This window comes from Biomphalaria glabrata, chromosome 16, assembly GCF_947242115.1.
Source record: "Biomphalaria glabrata chromosome 16, xgBioGlab47.1, whole genome shotgun sequence".
In the NCBI taxonomy this organism is placed as follows: Eukaryota; Metazoa; Mollusca; class Gastropoda; family Planorbidae; genus Biomphalaria; species Biomphalaria glabrata.
Window position 1 is genome coordinate 11,421,970 of NC_074726.1, and position 17,946 is coordinate 11,439,915.

The 17,946-nt window shown below is 37.0% G+C and overlaps 1 protein-coding gene and 1 long non-coding RNA gene across 4 annotated transcripts in view; one reads left to right on the forward strand and one right to left on the reverse strand.

Annotated features, from left to right (window-relative positions):
* The window catches only part of LOC106057250 (protein Wnt-6-like), a 79,221-nt gene that overhangs the window by 20,047 nt on the left and 41,228 nt on the right, over positions 1-17,946 (reverse strand). For all 3 annotated transcript variants that reach the window (XM_056014070.1, XM_056014071.1, XM_056014072.1), the window contains one exon: positions 14,687-14,907. In XM_056014070.1, the coding sequence (XP_055870045.1) occupies positions 14,687-14,907 (221 nt within the window). The remainder of the gene's footprint in view (positions 1-14,686; positions 14,908-17,946) is intronic.
* The window catches only part of LOC129923383 (uncharacterized), a 95,635-nt gene that overhangs the window by 1,111 nt on the left and 76,578 nt on the right, over positions 1-17,946 (forward strand). The gene's annotated exons all lie outside the window — the stretch shown is intronic.

The window sequence follows — 17,946 nt, forward strand, 5'->3', positions numbered from 1 at the left end:
TTTAAAACATGAACACCTTTACGACTCAGTTCTGTAACAATGAAGTCAGCCATTTATTGTTTTCTATTCTAAACTGTTTGTGTTCACTATAGTGCATATCATTGGGCATTCTGTTTACTTGTAGCGACTTCCTGTAGCCCCACTCTCGCTCTTTCACTTGCTACTCAGTTGGTGACCTTCTTGTAGCTTTTTGACTTTGTACAAATAGTGTATGCCTCCTCGTGGTCTTGTTGTGGTCTTTGAAGTATTTGACCTACTTGATAAAAAGTTGTTCTTTGCGCGTTATCAATTCCTAATATGGCTGTATTGTAATTGTTTATACTAGAACTATTAGCTTGCATTACGAATACTGTCTTTTTTTTTTTCCCCCATCTCAATCATTTTCTAATTACAATTCTGACCTTATTTTATGAAGAAAAAAAAAAAGGAGTTTAAAACAGAACTATAAACATGTGTCTATCTGGCCGTTTGGTGTGCTCTCGGACTATCGTCACGGTGGTCCCGAGTTCAAAACGAGACCAATCGTTATAGTAGGCCTGCAAACTGACCTGTGACGTGGCAACGAGATATTGGTCCCCACTGACCACAGGTTGGCACGTCACAGGTCAGAGTTCAGGCCTACTGCGACGATTGGTCTCGGTTCAAACATTTCCCGGTGACACACTTGGCAGTTATTGAGGAGACTGGGGGCCAGGACGTATTGATCTCCCGAAAACAATAAAATTACAAATCACGAAATTGTACAGTACAAAACTTCATACATTTTTTAAAAGTATTTTACAAGCGCCCTGGTCATACGAAAACAAAAGGAGGGCGTGCATGAAATGTGGACAGGGGGCACTGAAGATGCTCGTCACTCTTTAAAAGCAAAGACCCGCCCCCACACACACACACAAAGCCTTATTAACTGTTCAAAGCTCAAACCCGAATTATTGCAGGTTCAATTTTGAAAGGGGCCTTTGTATCGCACCATCTTTCAGAGGGTAATCGTTGGCTAGCCTACCAGCTAAATGCGGATCCATAACTTTTAGTGATTGTTAGAGTTAGAGTGATGGGTCTTTTTTTTTAAACCCTAAAACAAAATATGTTTAGTGTAATTGACTTTTATCGATATATATTGAAAATTCCATCCCAAGTAAACTGTCATACTCAAAGTCACAGAGAATCAAACATTCCAAACTGTATGTGGTATTTAAAATTTTCTTGAATGTTCATTTAGCAAAACTGTCACCCAAAATATTGGGGGGGGGGGGTCAATTTAGGCCAAAAAATAAATAAATAAAAGAAACAATGGAATCGGAGATTTTCAAGATAAGCTCGACGATCAAAGGACGCTCCATCACTGTGGTCAACCAACTATAAAAAATGAAGTTAGATCTATTTTTAACACTACCTCAATGCATGTCAGTTCATCTTCGTATCCGACCTTCCCCTTTAATACCACTGCCTAGTTGCCCATTTGTTTTGACGTCATTTGTAAGTCCTCAAGTGAAAGTCTAGTACTTCCTCCATATAGAACTTATTTTTGGCTTTAAACTGAAGAGCTTGGGACATTTGATTCTGCAGTGCTAAGAAGTGAACACAAATTATCGACTACCTTTAAAAACAAAACATACGTTATCGATTAATCCTTTCTTTTGCGCACCGGATATACCAAAAAAAAATTCTGTTTAATGTTTTTCAGCCATATATAACAAATCTCCAGCACAATGTTGCCTTACGTCGTATTTATCACATGATGGAATGTCGGTACCATCTCCTTTCATCAAAATATACCAAACAATGGAGTGAAACACTAAATGGGACTACAAAACTAAATGTAGTGAAGAGAAACTAGAATTTCATTTTTGATTTCGTTTATGACTCTTATTTGAGGGACTCAGTTTTTCTACTAATTACTTTTCTTTTTTTAATTTTTTTTCTCTCATTACCACCAGCTAGTTGTCCATTTGATTTTAAGTAAGCCGTTAGTCATAGTGTGAAAGTGTAGAAGCATATTACAAACAAAGAAAGCGACGGGCCTGTCATTGAATGAAATTCTATCTTAGGACTTACACAGAGAGGAATGGAGAAAATCAGTCAGCTGATCTTGTGTGGTTCCCCAACAGTTCAACAGACTGTCACCAAAGAATAGGTGTAGGTAAAGGTTGGATTCTCATTACTGTCTATAAGATCTTCCAATGGTTATTGAGCAGAAGAGGTCATCCTCGTGTTTAGTTCTCATAAAAGTCACCACCAGTCCAATACTGTTACACTGTATACGTAGAATAGCGTCCTCCACTGTATTTACTGTATTATTACAATAACCAACCCTATATAAATAAACAACCAAGCCATAGGAGGGAAAAAAATATTTTTACTGCTTCAGCGTTAATAAAGCAGAGATGAAAGGAAACTTCTAAACGATGGAGCGCGAGCAAATAACTTCAGCAAACAAGGGAGATAAAAAGAGAGAAAAAAAACGTAGTTGATTATTTCCCCTTCTTTCTGACTGTGAGTTCTGTGTTTTGTGGCAATTATCTGGAGAACATCGCCTGATCTCTTCAGCTGGAGACTTGGTAAAGCTAACTTGAAAGGAAATGCAAAACCATTGAGTTGATGAAGGATTCTCAAATTGGTGGCCAGATGATATTTTATGAAAAGTAACATTACGCGATTCGTTTTCCTAGTATGATGCCCAGTGCTAAAAGGATGGATTTAAAGAACTGAAGTCTCTTATTGTCTTTTAAGGATTTAAATTGAAAATCTTTCTTGATATTGTAACATACATTATTAATGGAAATGTGTTCGATGCTGAAGATCAAGGGCGAATGCAATGTTTTACATGACATGCAAGCCCAGTTGCGAGTGGACATTTAGTCAATTCTGATGCTATGTCGATATGACAAGGAAAGTGTCCACTATTACGTGGTATTCCCTTGCTGTATTACTCAGTATGTACGCGGGGATCGCGATCTAATACTAAATACGATTCCTTTGTGCAGTTGCTGTGGTTTTATATACTCAAAGGGATGACCTAGTCGTCTATGGGACTCCTGGGATTGATGTTTTATGTGCGACTATCGTTGATGAGCTATCAAGTTTGGAACCCTTGCCTGTCAGTTCTTCGATGCTTTGTCTTAAAAGCAAATCTTTCTCAAATTATTTCCAGAAATTAAATTTTATCATATATTTATATATATATACAGAAATTTCCCAAATTTATTAAAACAGTTTATATTTATCTTATTTCTTTTAAGGGAATCCCTCTCCAAATCTTACTGCAGGGAGCTCTAGAAATTGACTTGTCTTCCATCACAACAATCCTTGAAATTTTAGTCACTGAATCAAGCCCTGCTTTAAGCGAAACTTGGCATAAGCTTTGTAAAAATCTCTACATTTATTTATATTTCTACCTTCGTTGTGACTCTACGTGCACGATTGATAGTACATTTAGGTTTTATTATATATTATAAATTAAATGTAACAAAAAAGATATACCAACATCTGTATATGATTAAATTGTTTGTATAGGTACTGTATGCTAGATCAAGTTGTTACAAAATATAAAGAGCTCATTATAGGAGTAATATACATTTAAAAATATTTTAGTATTATGTCCTTTTACTTTATAAATCTATTTTTAAAAAAACGCCCGTTTGTCATTATTTTGATTGCTTTATAATTTTATAAGTAAACCAGCGGATTAATCACCATTTCGATTGAATTATAATAAAATACGTTCATAAATGGAGTTTGTGATACACACAAACTCTTAGATGGCCCCTTCGGGTCAGTCTTAATCATACATTACATGCACTAACATATTAAAATAGCACGAATTGTCAACTACATGTAAAAATATTTTTTTTGTCTTTTAATAATTGAGAAATGAACATGATGCTTGACTGGTACACAGCATAAAATCATTAAAAGCTCTTTTCTGAGACGGGGGGGGGGTTAAAGTAAATGAATACTTTTTACGCTTCCAAACTTTTTAAAAAAAGTCCACCTTTGTCGATGAAAAAAAATTGTTTATTTGTGTACATTTGATATAAACGAAAGCTGTTCTACGTCAATAATAAACTTTTTTATCATTTTTAACGACTATGCTCAGCTGCATGATTCATTCAGTGCCTTGTGAATCAGAAATATGTAGCATTGAACTCACGAATACAAAGGACTAGAAGAAAAGTTCCTGTTACATTATAACTTATCTTTTTAAATTAGAGAAATTCCTTTATTAGATCTGTAAAAAGAAGCCACAAAGCATCTAATAAATTGACTTCACTTAATTTTGAATTTTCTTCAGAAATAAAGATTATACATCCTATCGTATGCCTCCTGCGGAAAGGTTCAAACCCTGGAATATCTTGACGATAGTCAGAAGCGCATTCCACACGACAATGCGGCCATCTTAAGGAATACATTTAACATATTTCTTACAATTTAAACTTTTGAAATTTCGCTAAGCTAAACAAACAGTCATAGATCACACACACACACACAAGTTACAAGTCCATGTATCTTTTATATCTCGAGAGAAGAGCTGTTTCTCTTGGCAGCATCTCTCATGATTAAAGAAACCAATCCATGAATCTGTTAGGCGCTTCCGAGGTATCTAATGCTAATAAACCAAATGGCGGTAACACTCGTCGTTAGTCCAATAACACCGGCGAAAGGCCGAACAATTAATATAAGTTGCTTAAGGCTTGTACTGGATGTCGAACAAGTTTGATAGCAATGAAGGGAACCGTCGAATGTCAACTAACTCTAGACGTTCATAAAATGCTACATATTTCTAAGTTGTCCTGGAAGTGTCTCTGTTTACGTCTGCTGGTATTTCGTTCTGTCCCTAAAACCTACTCTTGTTTTTACTAGTCAAGTCAAAACATCCCCTGATTCCGAAACAGATAATTAATTCTTAATCGTGCAAATAATAATAATAATTTTATTTATAAAGCGCTGTTAACAAACAAAATGTAGGCTCAAGGCGCTGTAATAACATTACAAACGCAAACACGACACCTAAATTGATAAATAATCTAAAAAAGTTTTAAACAGATAGGTCTTAATGTTCTTCTTTTAAGTGGTGTAACATGTTGTCTGTCTGAGATCAATGAGGAGTGAGTTCCAAACCTTTGGTCCGTGCACTGAAAAAGCCCGCAGACCGTAGCTTTTGAGGGAGAAACGTGGCACCACTAAAAGCGTTGAGTCCATTGAGCGCAGGGCTCTCTGGGGGACATATGGGGTAATCAGTTCGCTAAGGTACAAGGGCATCACATGCAGGTTTAAAGGGTAGGGCAGTTAAACCAGGGGCTGCAATATTTGCAGCCTTTTCTCAGCGCCTTGTGTGTTCTTTCAAACCAATCCAGGACTTCCCTTCTTTCTGCTTGCTCTCCAAGTATTCCTATCCACTGCCCCTACCAAACTTTGTCATTGAAAAACATAACAGGAACTCAATCTTTGTTTCTATTATGCGAAGAATACTATAAAAAAAAAATTAGGGTGTTCTGAACGGACTGTTGGCTAACAGTGAATGTATATTTTTAAAAAGAATATTTCATTTTTTTTTTTGGGGGGGGCGAGTTACAAAAGTATGTTTGCGCGTTGGTTTGAATAATCTTGGATAGTGGAAGAAAGGGAAACAAAACATTATAGCTTTAAACACAAACTGGTGATGAGCGGCATACGATGCCCAGGTGCTGCCAGCTCGGAACAGGTAGGGGCGGACAACTAAATAGAAGCCTGGATGTGGTTAAGACAAAAAAAGGGGCGGAAAGAGGGAAGGGGAGGTTGGGGGGTAGAGAAAGAATCCTTCTGCACGCAACTCTCTCACTTAACTTCAAAGGGACAGAACTTTATCACCTCATCCGCTCTCCCCCCCCCCACCTTTTTTTCACACACAGACACACACTGACTCTCTCCCTTCCCACAACACCCTAAGAGATACCCCGCACATCAAAAACTGATAACGAAATAAACTTTGGCAGGGCGCCAACTCCTTCTTTCTCTTGCATCTTTTCCTTTACCTCCCTTTATATTATTTTTTTTGTTGTTCTGCCCCTTTAACTGATGAAAAAAAAATAGAACTTGTCTATTCGTACGTCTCATGACAGTAAACTTAAAAGAGTTAGTTTAAAACGTCAGGTGTATGTAAGTGGGGTGGAGGGGGGGGGGAGGACGATGATTCCGTCCGGTAATGTATGTTGTAAGATGGTAGAACAAAGGGACGTTTAGGTCTCTTGTAGGTTAGCATTGAGCTGTTTAATTTTAAATCATTTCCTCCTTTACGAAGCCAGAGGCGGCCTTAGGAGGGCTTAGCTGACAATACCATATCAATAGGGCCACGAATATTTGTAGGACGAGCTGACAGTGACAAAAAAGATTCCTTTTATCGCGTGGTCACCATAATGTGCAGGGCCTGGAGCAGTTGCCCCCCTCGCCACTACCTAAGCCCACTTTTGGTGATGTGGTCAATAATTTCGCCTTCTGTTTATGTCTTATTATTCTTCAATACTGCAAGGAGTTTTCAAAACAACTTGCACAATTCAGTTGTATTAACAGTCTAGCTAATGATTTCCACATAAGACGCTGATTATACTGTTTATGGACTTTATTCAACTCATTACTGATTACAGTCGAGTACGGAAATACCCGTTGAAGAGTGCTCTAAATGCAAAGACACATTTGAGTCGAGTTTAGGAATTCCCACTGAAAGCGGGTTAAAAATGGCCTAATTTAATTTTAAGAGGATTACATATAAAATACTACTAAAAATAAAATAATAAAAATATTTTTAAAAAAAAACAGTTTTTACTGTATGGAAATTCAGCTTTTATCTTTTTTTTACTTCAAAGTTATACATAAACTCAAATTTCAATAGAGCCGATTTCGACAACCATGTCCAACAAACCATGAAGAGTTTGAACCTAATTTGTGGCATAGTAAAAATACGAATAATGTCTTGATAAAATTAGTAAAATACAATGAAAAACAGACACCCTGCTTGCTTTTATATTCTCGAAGACATAACTTTGTCGAGTTTTGTAAATTCGTTGGATATAAAGAACAATAACAACCAAAACCGAATGTCGGAAGAATGTAGTCATAGAGACATTTTTCAGAAGCCGGAAAGGTGACAAACTTATCTTCCTAGGACTTAACCCAGTGAGGCCAATCCTTTTTTGGCTATATAAATCCTCAACGCTTTAATCGCGGGCAGCATTAACGGATAAAATCGTTTCTTTGCGATTTGTGTTTTTGCTATGTGGGGGCAACGTTTCTGAGGGTGCAGGAAATGTCCCCCGGTACGTAGTTTTGGCACTTCTGGCTTAAGTTGAGATGCTAGTGACATTCGATTGTCCAACATATTCTCCGAGTTCTGTTAACATTTGCATTATCATTCCAAACAAGGTTTCTGAAAGAGATTATTTGAGTTAGTCCAAACACTTTAGCTCACAATACCAGTGAGCCCTGTGAAGAGTTAGCTCCGTGAAGAGTCAGCTCTGTGATACATTTTACGTGAGCATGTTGCACGTGATGATGAAACCCCCCCCCCCACTACATCGCTCACGTTTAGAAGTCTACTTGAAAAGGTTTCACTCTTTGGAGAGATCTTTGCACGTGCTGGAACCCTTAAACTTTACACACGTATAGACCCCCCCCCCCCCGCTTACATCATGAATATTTCCTTAAATAAAAAACGATGTTTGCTTTTATCTCAAGTGGTATAAAAAAAACTTTTTTTAAAAAAAGATTTGAGTTAGCAGAAAAACAAAGTTGACTAAAGAAAAAAAATAGCTTGTAGGAAAGTCATTCTGAATGTGTAGGCCAATATCTGTAGAGTAAGTATTAAATTATTGTTAATTGATGTAATTAAGATTAACTTACATAGTTTGGTTCAAGTAGAGTATATCAGAGTTAGGCTAATCAAAACTATTCGCATTCAGTAGCTCAGTCATTCGCTTGCCAACCCACTCACTAAATCACCGACAAAAGCAATGTTTGACTAGGTGAGAAACTGAAGGACCGGTCTGAGACATGGAGGTTCTGAATAGGACATTTTATTCGTTTAAGTAGATCAATGGGTTCGCTCGAATGACTTTTACTGCCGGCTCCCATGACGGGTAACTGACTAGCTCTGTTCATTAACACAATTTCCCAGTGATCGTCAGTGATAATGATCCTCTAAAGTTTCCCCTTTCAGACCTTGCGATCTATAGGGTAGATGATGTAAAGGTCATCTGTTTCTGTAGGTCACGAAATTAGGAATCCCAGTCTTTAGTCAGCCACCGCGCCTCCCAGAATGACATTGTATAGACAGTCTATCGTCGTCATCATATATCTTGATTGTGATAGGAGCAGACGAGAAGTGCTGAGGTGGGACTATTCAAGTCAAACTGAAATTCCGTTAGTTTGAACCAATAAAATTATCTCATCTCTGTCTATGCTACTCTCTCTCAGCTATTATCTCTATCTCTGTCTATGCTACTCTCTCTCTCTCTCTCTCTCAGCTATAATCTCTATATCTGTCTATTCTACTCTCTCTCTCTCTCTCTCTCTCTCTCTCAGCTATAATCTCTATATCTGTCTATTCTACTCTCTCTCTCTCTCTCTCTCAGCTATAATCTCTATCTCTGTCTATTCTACTCTCTCTCTCTCTCTCTCTCTCTCAGCTATAATCTCTATATCTGTCTATTCTACTCTCTCTCTCTCTCTCTCTCTCAGCTATAATCTCTATCTCTGTCTATTCTACTCTCTCTCTCTCTCTCTCTCTCAGCTATAATCTCTATCTCTGTCTATGCTACTCTCTCTCTCTCTCTCTCTCTCTCTCTCTCTCAGCTATAATCTCTATCTCTGTCTATTCTACTCTCTCTATCTCTCAGCTATAATCTCTATCTCTGTCTATGCTACTCTCTTTCTCTCAGCTATTATCTCTATCTCTGTCTAAGCTACTCTCTGCTACGCTCTCTATCTTTCTGTCTCTTCCTCTTCTCTCTATCACTGTTTCTCTGCTTCTCTCGGTCTCTTCTACTTTCTCTGTCGGATACTTTCTCTCTGTGTCTGCTGTTCTCTACTGCTGTCTATAAGCGTCTCTCTCACTCGGTCTCGCTCTGTCTCTTCTATTACAACTACTGCTACAACTACTGCTACAACAACTACTGCTACAACTACTGCTACAACTACTGCTACAACTACTACCTCTCACTCTGCCTCTCAGTCTCTCAGTCTCTCTTTTTGCTTTTAGTTAAGTGTCTCTTCTTTTCCCTGAACTTTCTAATTATCAATGTCAAAGTTTAGTTATTCATTTCTAAATTTTTATGATAAAAAGTGATATGCAATAGCAAGAGACAGAGAAACAGAGACGGAGAGACAGAGAGAGAGACAGAGAGAGACGGAGACAGAGAAAAGAGAAAGAGAGTGCAGAAAGTCTCAATGGAGGCAGTACCAGACCAAAGCTTCCTAACAGGCTCGCTCACGTTCTCAACAGCAATGCCGCGCAGCTCACCTTCGCCAGCGTACACCTGTTACGCAAGATTCTCGCGCAGTTACGTCTGGCAAGTGGGGGCTGACTAGAATTTAGCAAGCCTAGGAATTCTTTGATTTTCTATTTCCAACTAAATCATAATTAGTACAAATCTTTTCGAAAGAAATCTACCTCTTTTTGAATCTATGAGCGCGTGCGGGATTGGAAGCTTGAGACTACTTGGTTTGGAACTCAAGCGATTCACCACAACCATTCATTGTATTCTTTTTGTACAAAGCTTATATCAACTCGGAGGCGCGATGACTGAGCGGTAAGGCTCTTGGCTTCCTAACAGGAGGTCCCGGGTTTGAATCATGGTGAAAATTGGGATTTTTCATCTCGGGATCTTGTGGCTCCTCTGAGTCCACCGGCTCTAATGGAGAAAAGTAAAGTCGGTTGGTCGTTGTGTTGTCCAAATGACACCCTATTTAACCAGAAACAGATGACCGTTACATCATCTGCCCTACAGACCACAAGGTGTGAAAGGGGGACATTTTTATATCAACTTTGTCTGTCTGGTACAAAATCTTGTACACGTTATTTCTCCCATTTCCCATTTTCGTATCAGTTTGAAACTTTGCACATTTATCCATTGTCTCTATTGCAATATGAATGAATTTAAAAAGCAACAAATCATTAAATTTATTAGTTATACTTATTTATTTATATATAGAAAATGGAAATTTAATTTTTACATTATTGAGATTATTGCTGTAAATGTGCAGTTCTTTTCCTTATAATACTTTTTGTTGTTGTTGTTGTTTTATTATTTTTTTTAAATTTCGCTTGCTTATGTTTCCCTTAATACTCAAAGACACTTATACCATTTACACTCCTACGAAGTCCTAGCCTTTTTTCCCCCGAAACGGTTAACTATGTGAAACACCCTGCGTTAAATAGGATGGAATGCATCAATGTATAACAGTAGCACTAAAATGCAATATTTTGTTTACAGAAGTGATGGTCGTGTGGTATAAGCTTTGTATTGTCTCAGTGGACCCACTTTCAAGCTCTGTCCCCCGCTATCCCCCGCAGTTCTGTAGTAAGTTTGAGGTTGCAGGAAATATCCTACAAATCCTAGAATGTCTCTTGTGTATTTCGGATATTTTTATAATGATGATTGTATATTTTTATATGTATATAAATATATATATACAATCCTTTTTTATAAAAAAGAAATAGTCAGAGGTTGGTTGCGTAACTTTTAATTATTAATAAAGTAATCATAAATGTTAAAATACAAGAAAAGTAATAATTTTTCCTCCACATTGAAAAAGGTGCCGGTACGCCGTACCGGTGCGTACCGTCACAAAAAAAAACATATATATTATACAGTCAATGGATTTCTTTCTATTTGATTGTCTCCCCCTTTGTCTATTTCATTTTGCACTTCATATTGTCTCAGTGTACCTATGTTGTTGATCACTGACAATCATTTCTAACTACATTCTATTAAATATTAATAGAGTAAATTTAAAAAAAGAACAAAGAATGACACTGTATTCTTACTTGAAATCTAAAGGTCGGACTGCAAGCTTTGTTAACATAAAAAAGGAGAAATCTTTTCTTACTGTGTATATCGTATAACAAAAAACAAAACAAAAAAATACACAAAAATATTTTTTTAAAAACTAAACTTATCTAAGAGGAAGAACTGCAAAAATCTCGTACATATATCTCAGTATAAAATGAATAGGCTCCCCTTTTGTATATAACAAATAATGTATTACAACTAACAGATTAACCTTTTTTTTTTTAATTTTGATTGATACGTGATACATCGATTACGTGATACATTGATACGTGAAAGTCCGCTATACAGTGTATTGTTACGTGGGTCATTGATACGTGATACATTGTCGTTGACTAGGAATAATTATGCAAAAGTTCAACTTGATCCTAGAAAGGAAAGAAACGAGTACAAAATGTAATAAGAAGAATAATTCCACATATATAGCAACATCGCTCTATAAAATGCATTTATTTCCATTGTTCTATAACAAAACAAAATAATTTATTACCAATAATTAATTAAATGATTGGCTAATTTTAATTTATTCATTTTTTTAGGTACAACAAATAATTGTTGTTTCAACTTGATACGAGATGATACGTGTAAGATAAGATAAGATAAGATAGGGGTGTGGAAGAAGAGACGTATAACAAATTGTACCTGACAGACAGATAGACAGACACAGAGTTGTATAATTTTGTCACAACCATGGTGTTTATCTATGTGTGGGCAGAAAGTAAGCTAGTGCTCATCTTCGATGTATGATCTCTGCTGATACTGTAAACACGATCGACGACAACAGCGTTGATGCGGCGTCATAAAGTTACAAACAAAAGGAGACTTCATACTTTTTTTTTTTTGATAAGTCTTAAAAACAAACAAAATTTGATTTTTTTTTTTTGTATGTACTAACAAACGTTTGGGCAGAACTAACCCATTAATTAAATAGAACTTCTCCTCATGGTTTCGTCTCATTCAAAATACAAAGTAGCATTCACGCACAAAACTACAGAAACACACATATGTAAATGTACACACACACACACACATTCAAATATTGACACATACATCCAAATACTTACACATACATACAAATACTTATACACATCTAGAAATACCACACACAAACATACAAATACAAACACTCAAACAAATGTGTAAAAAAATGAGACTATAGTGAAAAAAAAGGATAAAAGTCGTTATAATGAAATAAATAAATTATCCAGAGATAGAAATAATTTGTACCATGTAATCTTTTTAATATGTAAAAATCCAAGCATGGATAATAATACATTTTAGCTAATGCCGGTAATGATGTCTTCAGTCTCAGAGAAGAGCTCTATCAGAGCTTGTAATTATACCTATATTAGGCTTGTGATCGAGTCTGAAGATTATTGAGGAGTGCGGTATTTCACGTGGCTACGCTGGCCCAGCTGGAAACATAGTCTATAATTTACACAAATGAATTAAAAAGAAACAATTTAATTTTTAGAGTTTCTTAAGTCTAGTTATTTGTTGTTTAGTTGCTCTTAAAGACCACACTGTTACGCAGAGCTATCTTTAAGACATAAGGAGAACTGTCGTAAATGGGAGATAACTTTGTGCTTCTCGGAACTGAGTGCGAGTGAGCGGCCAAAAGTGAGAGCGCGCGGGTTGGAATACTGCGTGGCGAGCGCTCTCACTCGAAACCTGCGCGGCGTGGGAGTACGGAGCCTGTCTAGAAGGCAGACGTGAGAGACGGGAGGCGTGTGTGTGTGCGTGTGTGTGTGTGAGGTGAGGCTGTTAGGGAAAGGAAGCTGGGTTGGGGTGAAGGAACGCTAAAGGCGCGCAGACAGGTATTAAAATGAGGAAGCGCGCCAGGCGCGCAAAGAACGTGCTCTGCTCTCGTCTGCTAGACACCTTTTTGACCATCCCGCTCAATTTATTTTGTTTTGTTTTATTTTGTTTCTGTGATTAGTTTTCCAAGGAAGGGGGTGGGCACGGGGGTCTAGCGTCTCCTTCATTTGACAAAAACATTGAAGGAGCCAGCAGCCATTGAGAAGCGTGTCATTAGCCTCATTTTGGTGGGATCTCTTTTTTCTGTCTCCGTCATTCCCGTCTGCCACTTCCCCTCTTTCCTCTATCTCACTCTTTCCTTATACCATTCTCTCTCTCTCTCTCTCTGTCCCTCTTTTTATCATTCTCTCTCGCTTCTGTCCTTTCGCCTCCTTCCTCCTTTTCGGCCTACTCTCTCCTCCCGCCTCTCTCTCCGACTCTCTCCTCCTCCCTCTCTCTCCCACTCTCTCTTTTCTTCATTCATCCATTTCTTCTTTTCTCTTCTTTTGTCTCTGCCTTTCTCCTTCTCCAACCTCTCTCCTACTTTACCCACCCGCCTCTCTTTATATCTCTTAGTCTCTCTTATTCTCATCCCTCCTTTTTTTTTTATTTCTCCCTCTCTATTTTTCTCTCTCCTTCTCTCTCGCCCCTCTCTCTCTCTCTTTCTCTCTCTCTCTGTGTTCAGGGCCGGTCTTAGGCCACTGCAACCTATGCGGTCGCAGTGAGCCCCGCGCTTTTATAGGCCCTGCGCTAATTTTAGGTGTAATTATTAATTGCAAAATATATACGAAAAATTCCTGGAAATGTCCTGCACTTATTAAAATTTCCTGAAAACTCATAAAAAATAGACAAAATTATCATTTGTGTATGTCATTCATTATCGAAAAGTCATTCCTACGCGCGATAAAAAAAAAGACAGTGTCAGCTTTCATGCAATAAAATGTAATAATCGGACGAATTTTCCCCATAACAGGAAGTTCCAATACCGTATTTACTTTTATAGTCACTGGCATAAAAATATGCCATAGGTTGCAAGATTGGTAAAGTAAAATTAACTTGATCGCAATTTTGTACTTAGAAAAGAATGAATAAAATGCAAAGCCGAATTTATTTTCTAATACAAAATCTTAATTTTCACTTATTATCCTTATTCCCACCCAGAATAGGCCCCGCGCAATTAATTTCGCATAGGGCCCCGCAATCGCTAGGACCGGCCCTGTCTGTGTTAATAGTTACTTGCAATATGAACCCATGTAGTTGTTTAGCTAGAAAAAAAAGGTTGATCTTCGAGTCCGAAGATAAATGAGGAGTGCAGTGTTTCCGGTGGATACGCAGCCCCAACTGCGACCTACATTTTTTGCCACACCCAACACAGATATAACCATTGTTTTTCGGTGGTCGATTTATATTCTCTTTTCGCCGTCTACACCTGTCCTCGTCAGTGTTCTCAAATGTTAATAATTTATTTAAAAAACAAACAAAACGAAAACAAAAACGCCAACCCAATACAACCTTGTATAAAATAGCATACAAATTATTTTCATGTCTCCTTTCAACCAATCGCCACGCGAATTTTTCAATCAACTTTTGTAATAGTTACATCACGACAATACCGACAGGACTCTTATTTAAATAAAAATATAAAAAAAACTAATATTTTCTGGTATTATTTGAGCTTTGCTAATAAGGAATTGAAAAACAAATAAAATGAAATAATTTCTAGTTTTCTATTTCATTACCGAGTTGTCCTTCCACCACTCGTAGCCTTGAAAAAAGTCCCCCGACCCCCCCCCCGCTCCCCCCCCCCCCTCCCATGCAAGCTAAGTCCGGCATTGAAATAGCATACTTACTTTTATTCAGTATTTGCGTGATGGATCGCTTGGCCGTCGTGCAGTTCCACTGCCTGTTCCTGAACTGGAACTTACACTCCATCAGCGCCAGCTTGGCTCCCTTCGCTACCTCCGCCACCACCTCAGGTTCCCGTTTACAAATGGTCTTCTGTCTCCCGGCCAGTCGCTTCGTCTTTTTACAGATGCTGTTAGAGTCCATCACAAGGGGGCTGCCCACGGCCCTGAAGAGAAGATGAAATAGAAAGAAATGGTAGAATGCTCTCAAATCAGTTATTAATGGAGACAAACACAGAATTCCAAAGTCAGTGGCGGCACCTTCATAAAAAGTTCAGATATCACATTCAGCGTTGATTAGAATGCGTCTAGGTAGTGGACTATCAGTACGTGACGTACGTAATACAATTCATAAATGTTTTCCTATTATTTATTTCAGTCAGAAATCAGCATATATATATATATATATAAATATATTTGGACTTAATCCCCTTATTACGTTCTTGCACATTTTTTCTCCCACTTCTTATTCTCAGATCAAGTTGAAATTTTACATAATTATTCATAACCGATGGCAATACACGAATCAATAAAAAAAAATTAACCAATCAATAAAACATTGAGTAGTAATTAATTATTTTTTCTACAACACACAATTTGAAGATAAATGGCAGTAATTAGAGTTGTCCCCCTTATGTAAGCTTTGTTTTTTAAAAGTATTCTGTTTTCTATTGCGTGTTTACTTTTCCATTCACGAAAAGATTGTAAGCAAATAGTAGTGTTTTTTTTTTTTTAAGTTTATTTTGTTTATGAAAGCAATTTTCGAGTGGTGGCGGAGTGGTTAAGCGCTAAGCTTCCACAGGGTGTTTGAATCCTGGTGAAGACTAGGGTTTTTAATTTAGGATCTTTGGGCACCTCTGAGTCCACCCAGCTGTACCTGACATTAGATGGGGAAAAGTAAAGGCGGTTGATCGTTTCGCTGACCACATAACACTCTCGTTAACCGTGGGCTTTAAAAAACAGATGAAATCAACAGTACTTGCCCTATTGATCGCAAGGTCTGAAAGGGAACCTTTCTCTCTTTTTTTTTTTTTTCAAAGCTTCTATCATCTCTCTCTGTCAGTCTGGTAAAACGTTTGTACATGTTATTTCTCCCACACCCATTCTCAGATCAAACTGAAATTTTACACTATTATTTATTTTACCTGACAACACAAGAATCAATACAATTTTAACCTATTAGTTAATTAACTATTGGTAATTAATTATTTTGTTTGGTATCTCAAACGAGGGCAAGAAATTGTATTTGACTGAAGTGGTGGTATAAGCTGAACTAGCCCCCTTTAGTGCAGAATTCATTTTCCCTTATTCGTAGTTATATGGGGTCGTGATTGTCGAGGTTATGCATTCGATTTACCAATCTCGATTTCTTAGTTCGAGATTTTATGGGCGCTTCTGAGTCCACCCAACTCAAATGGGTACCTGACATAAAAAGAGTAAAAGTAAAGCGTTTGGTCGTCGTGCTGACCTCATGACACAATCGTACACCGTCAGCCATTGAAACAGATGACCTTTTCATCAGCTGCCTTGTATATAACTGTGGATATTGGGTATTATTTAAAAAATGAGATCTTTGGTGTATTGGGTCTAGAAACTACGGTACTATTGTTAAGTTGTGGGCTTAGAAACCAAATAATAATATTTGGCACTTTTGAGCACCGTAGAATCAAAATTCTAATTTCCTACGCTTGTAGTAAATTTTTTTGGCAACAGCTATCTTTCAACACTAGCAACTGTTTTTCTAATTATTAATACATTTCTTCTATGAATAAATTACAATTCTCTTTTTCCATACATTTCATCAAATCGCAAAAAAGAAAAGCTTTTATTTTTCCTCTTACATCACAAAAATGTAAACAGTATCTTATAAATGAAAATACAATAAAGCAGCTGAATACCTATTTTAAATTGTGATTAACTTTAAAATAAAAATCGCCACTATTTGTGAATCATACATCATCATACTACATACAATGTCCAACTTTTTTCAGATTCTGCGTATTCCGGTTCCGGTTTTATTTCTCGTACTTGTCCCTCCCCTAAATGTCATACATCTAAAAATAGATTGCTATTTTTTTTTCTTGTACCAACGAAGAACCCTAATGTTCCCAGTTCCTTTGATTAGCGCCAAACAAAAATAGCAGAAGTAAAGAAAAATATCACGTGAGTGGTATTTGTGTGTGTGTGTGTGTGTGTGTGCATGTTTTATTATTATCGATAAGTTGTCTTTCGGGGTAAAAGGGCGTCAATTGCTAGTTTCTTGCCCCCTCATCAAATGGGTTTTCTTTCTAAAAACATCCCGCGGCTCATAGATGAAAGGTGGTATTTCCTCCATTCTTTCTCCTCCCGAAGACCGAGACAACAGATTTTTGCCGGATAACAAGAAAATCCAAATATTTGGACAGACTTGCCTCCTAGAAAAAAAAATGATATTAAAAGCAAGTAGTTGGCACCCTGCAAACTTTGAGTGGATTCCATTATCTGTGATTATGACAGTATCCCAGTATTTGTGGTGGATGTTTGTATGTTATATAGATAGATAGATAGATAGATAGATAGATAGATAGATAGATAGATAGATACATAGATACATAGATACATAGATACATAGATACATAGATACATAGATACATAGATACATAGATACATAGATACATATATAGATAGATAGATAGATAGATACATAGATACATAGATACATAGATACATAGATAGATAGATACATAGATACATAGATAGATAAATACATAGATACATAGATACATAGATAGATAGATACATAGATACATAGATAGATAGATACATAGATAGATAGATACATAGATAGATAGATACATAGATACATAGATAGATAGATACATAGATACATAGATAGATAGATAGATAGATACATAGATACATAGATACATAGATACATAGATACATAGATTGATTAGCAACCAAACGCTTCACCAATAGGCCAACACTTCTCAGTAGTTTGGAAATACAAATCGTTCCCAATTGTTTCCTAGTCTAGGATGTATTCTATTTAGGTTTCCAGTCCCAGCCTGGTCACCAGGGAACATGGCTGCCTAATAGAATTGAATCCCTGTCCCTTTAGGCAAAACATAAAATGAATGGGAGAGACAAATCAGCAATGCAGAATAGCAACATGAACAGAAAAAAAAATATGTAATAGTTGTATGATCATAGCTGGAAGACAGCTG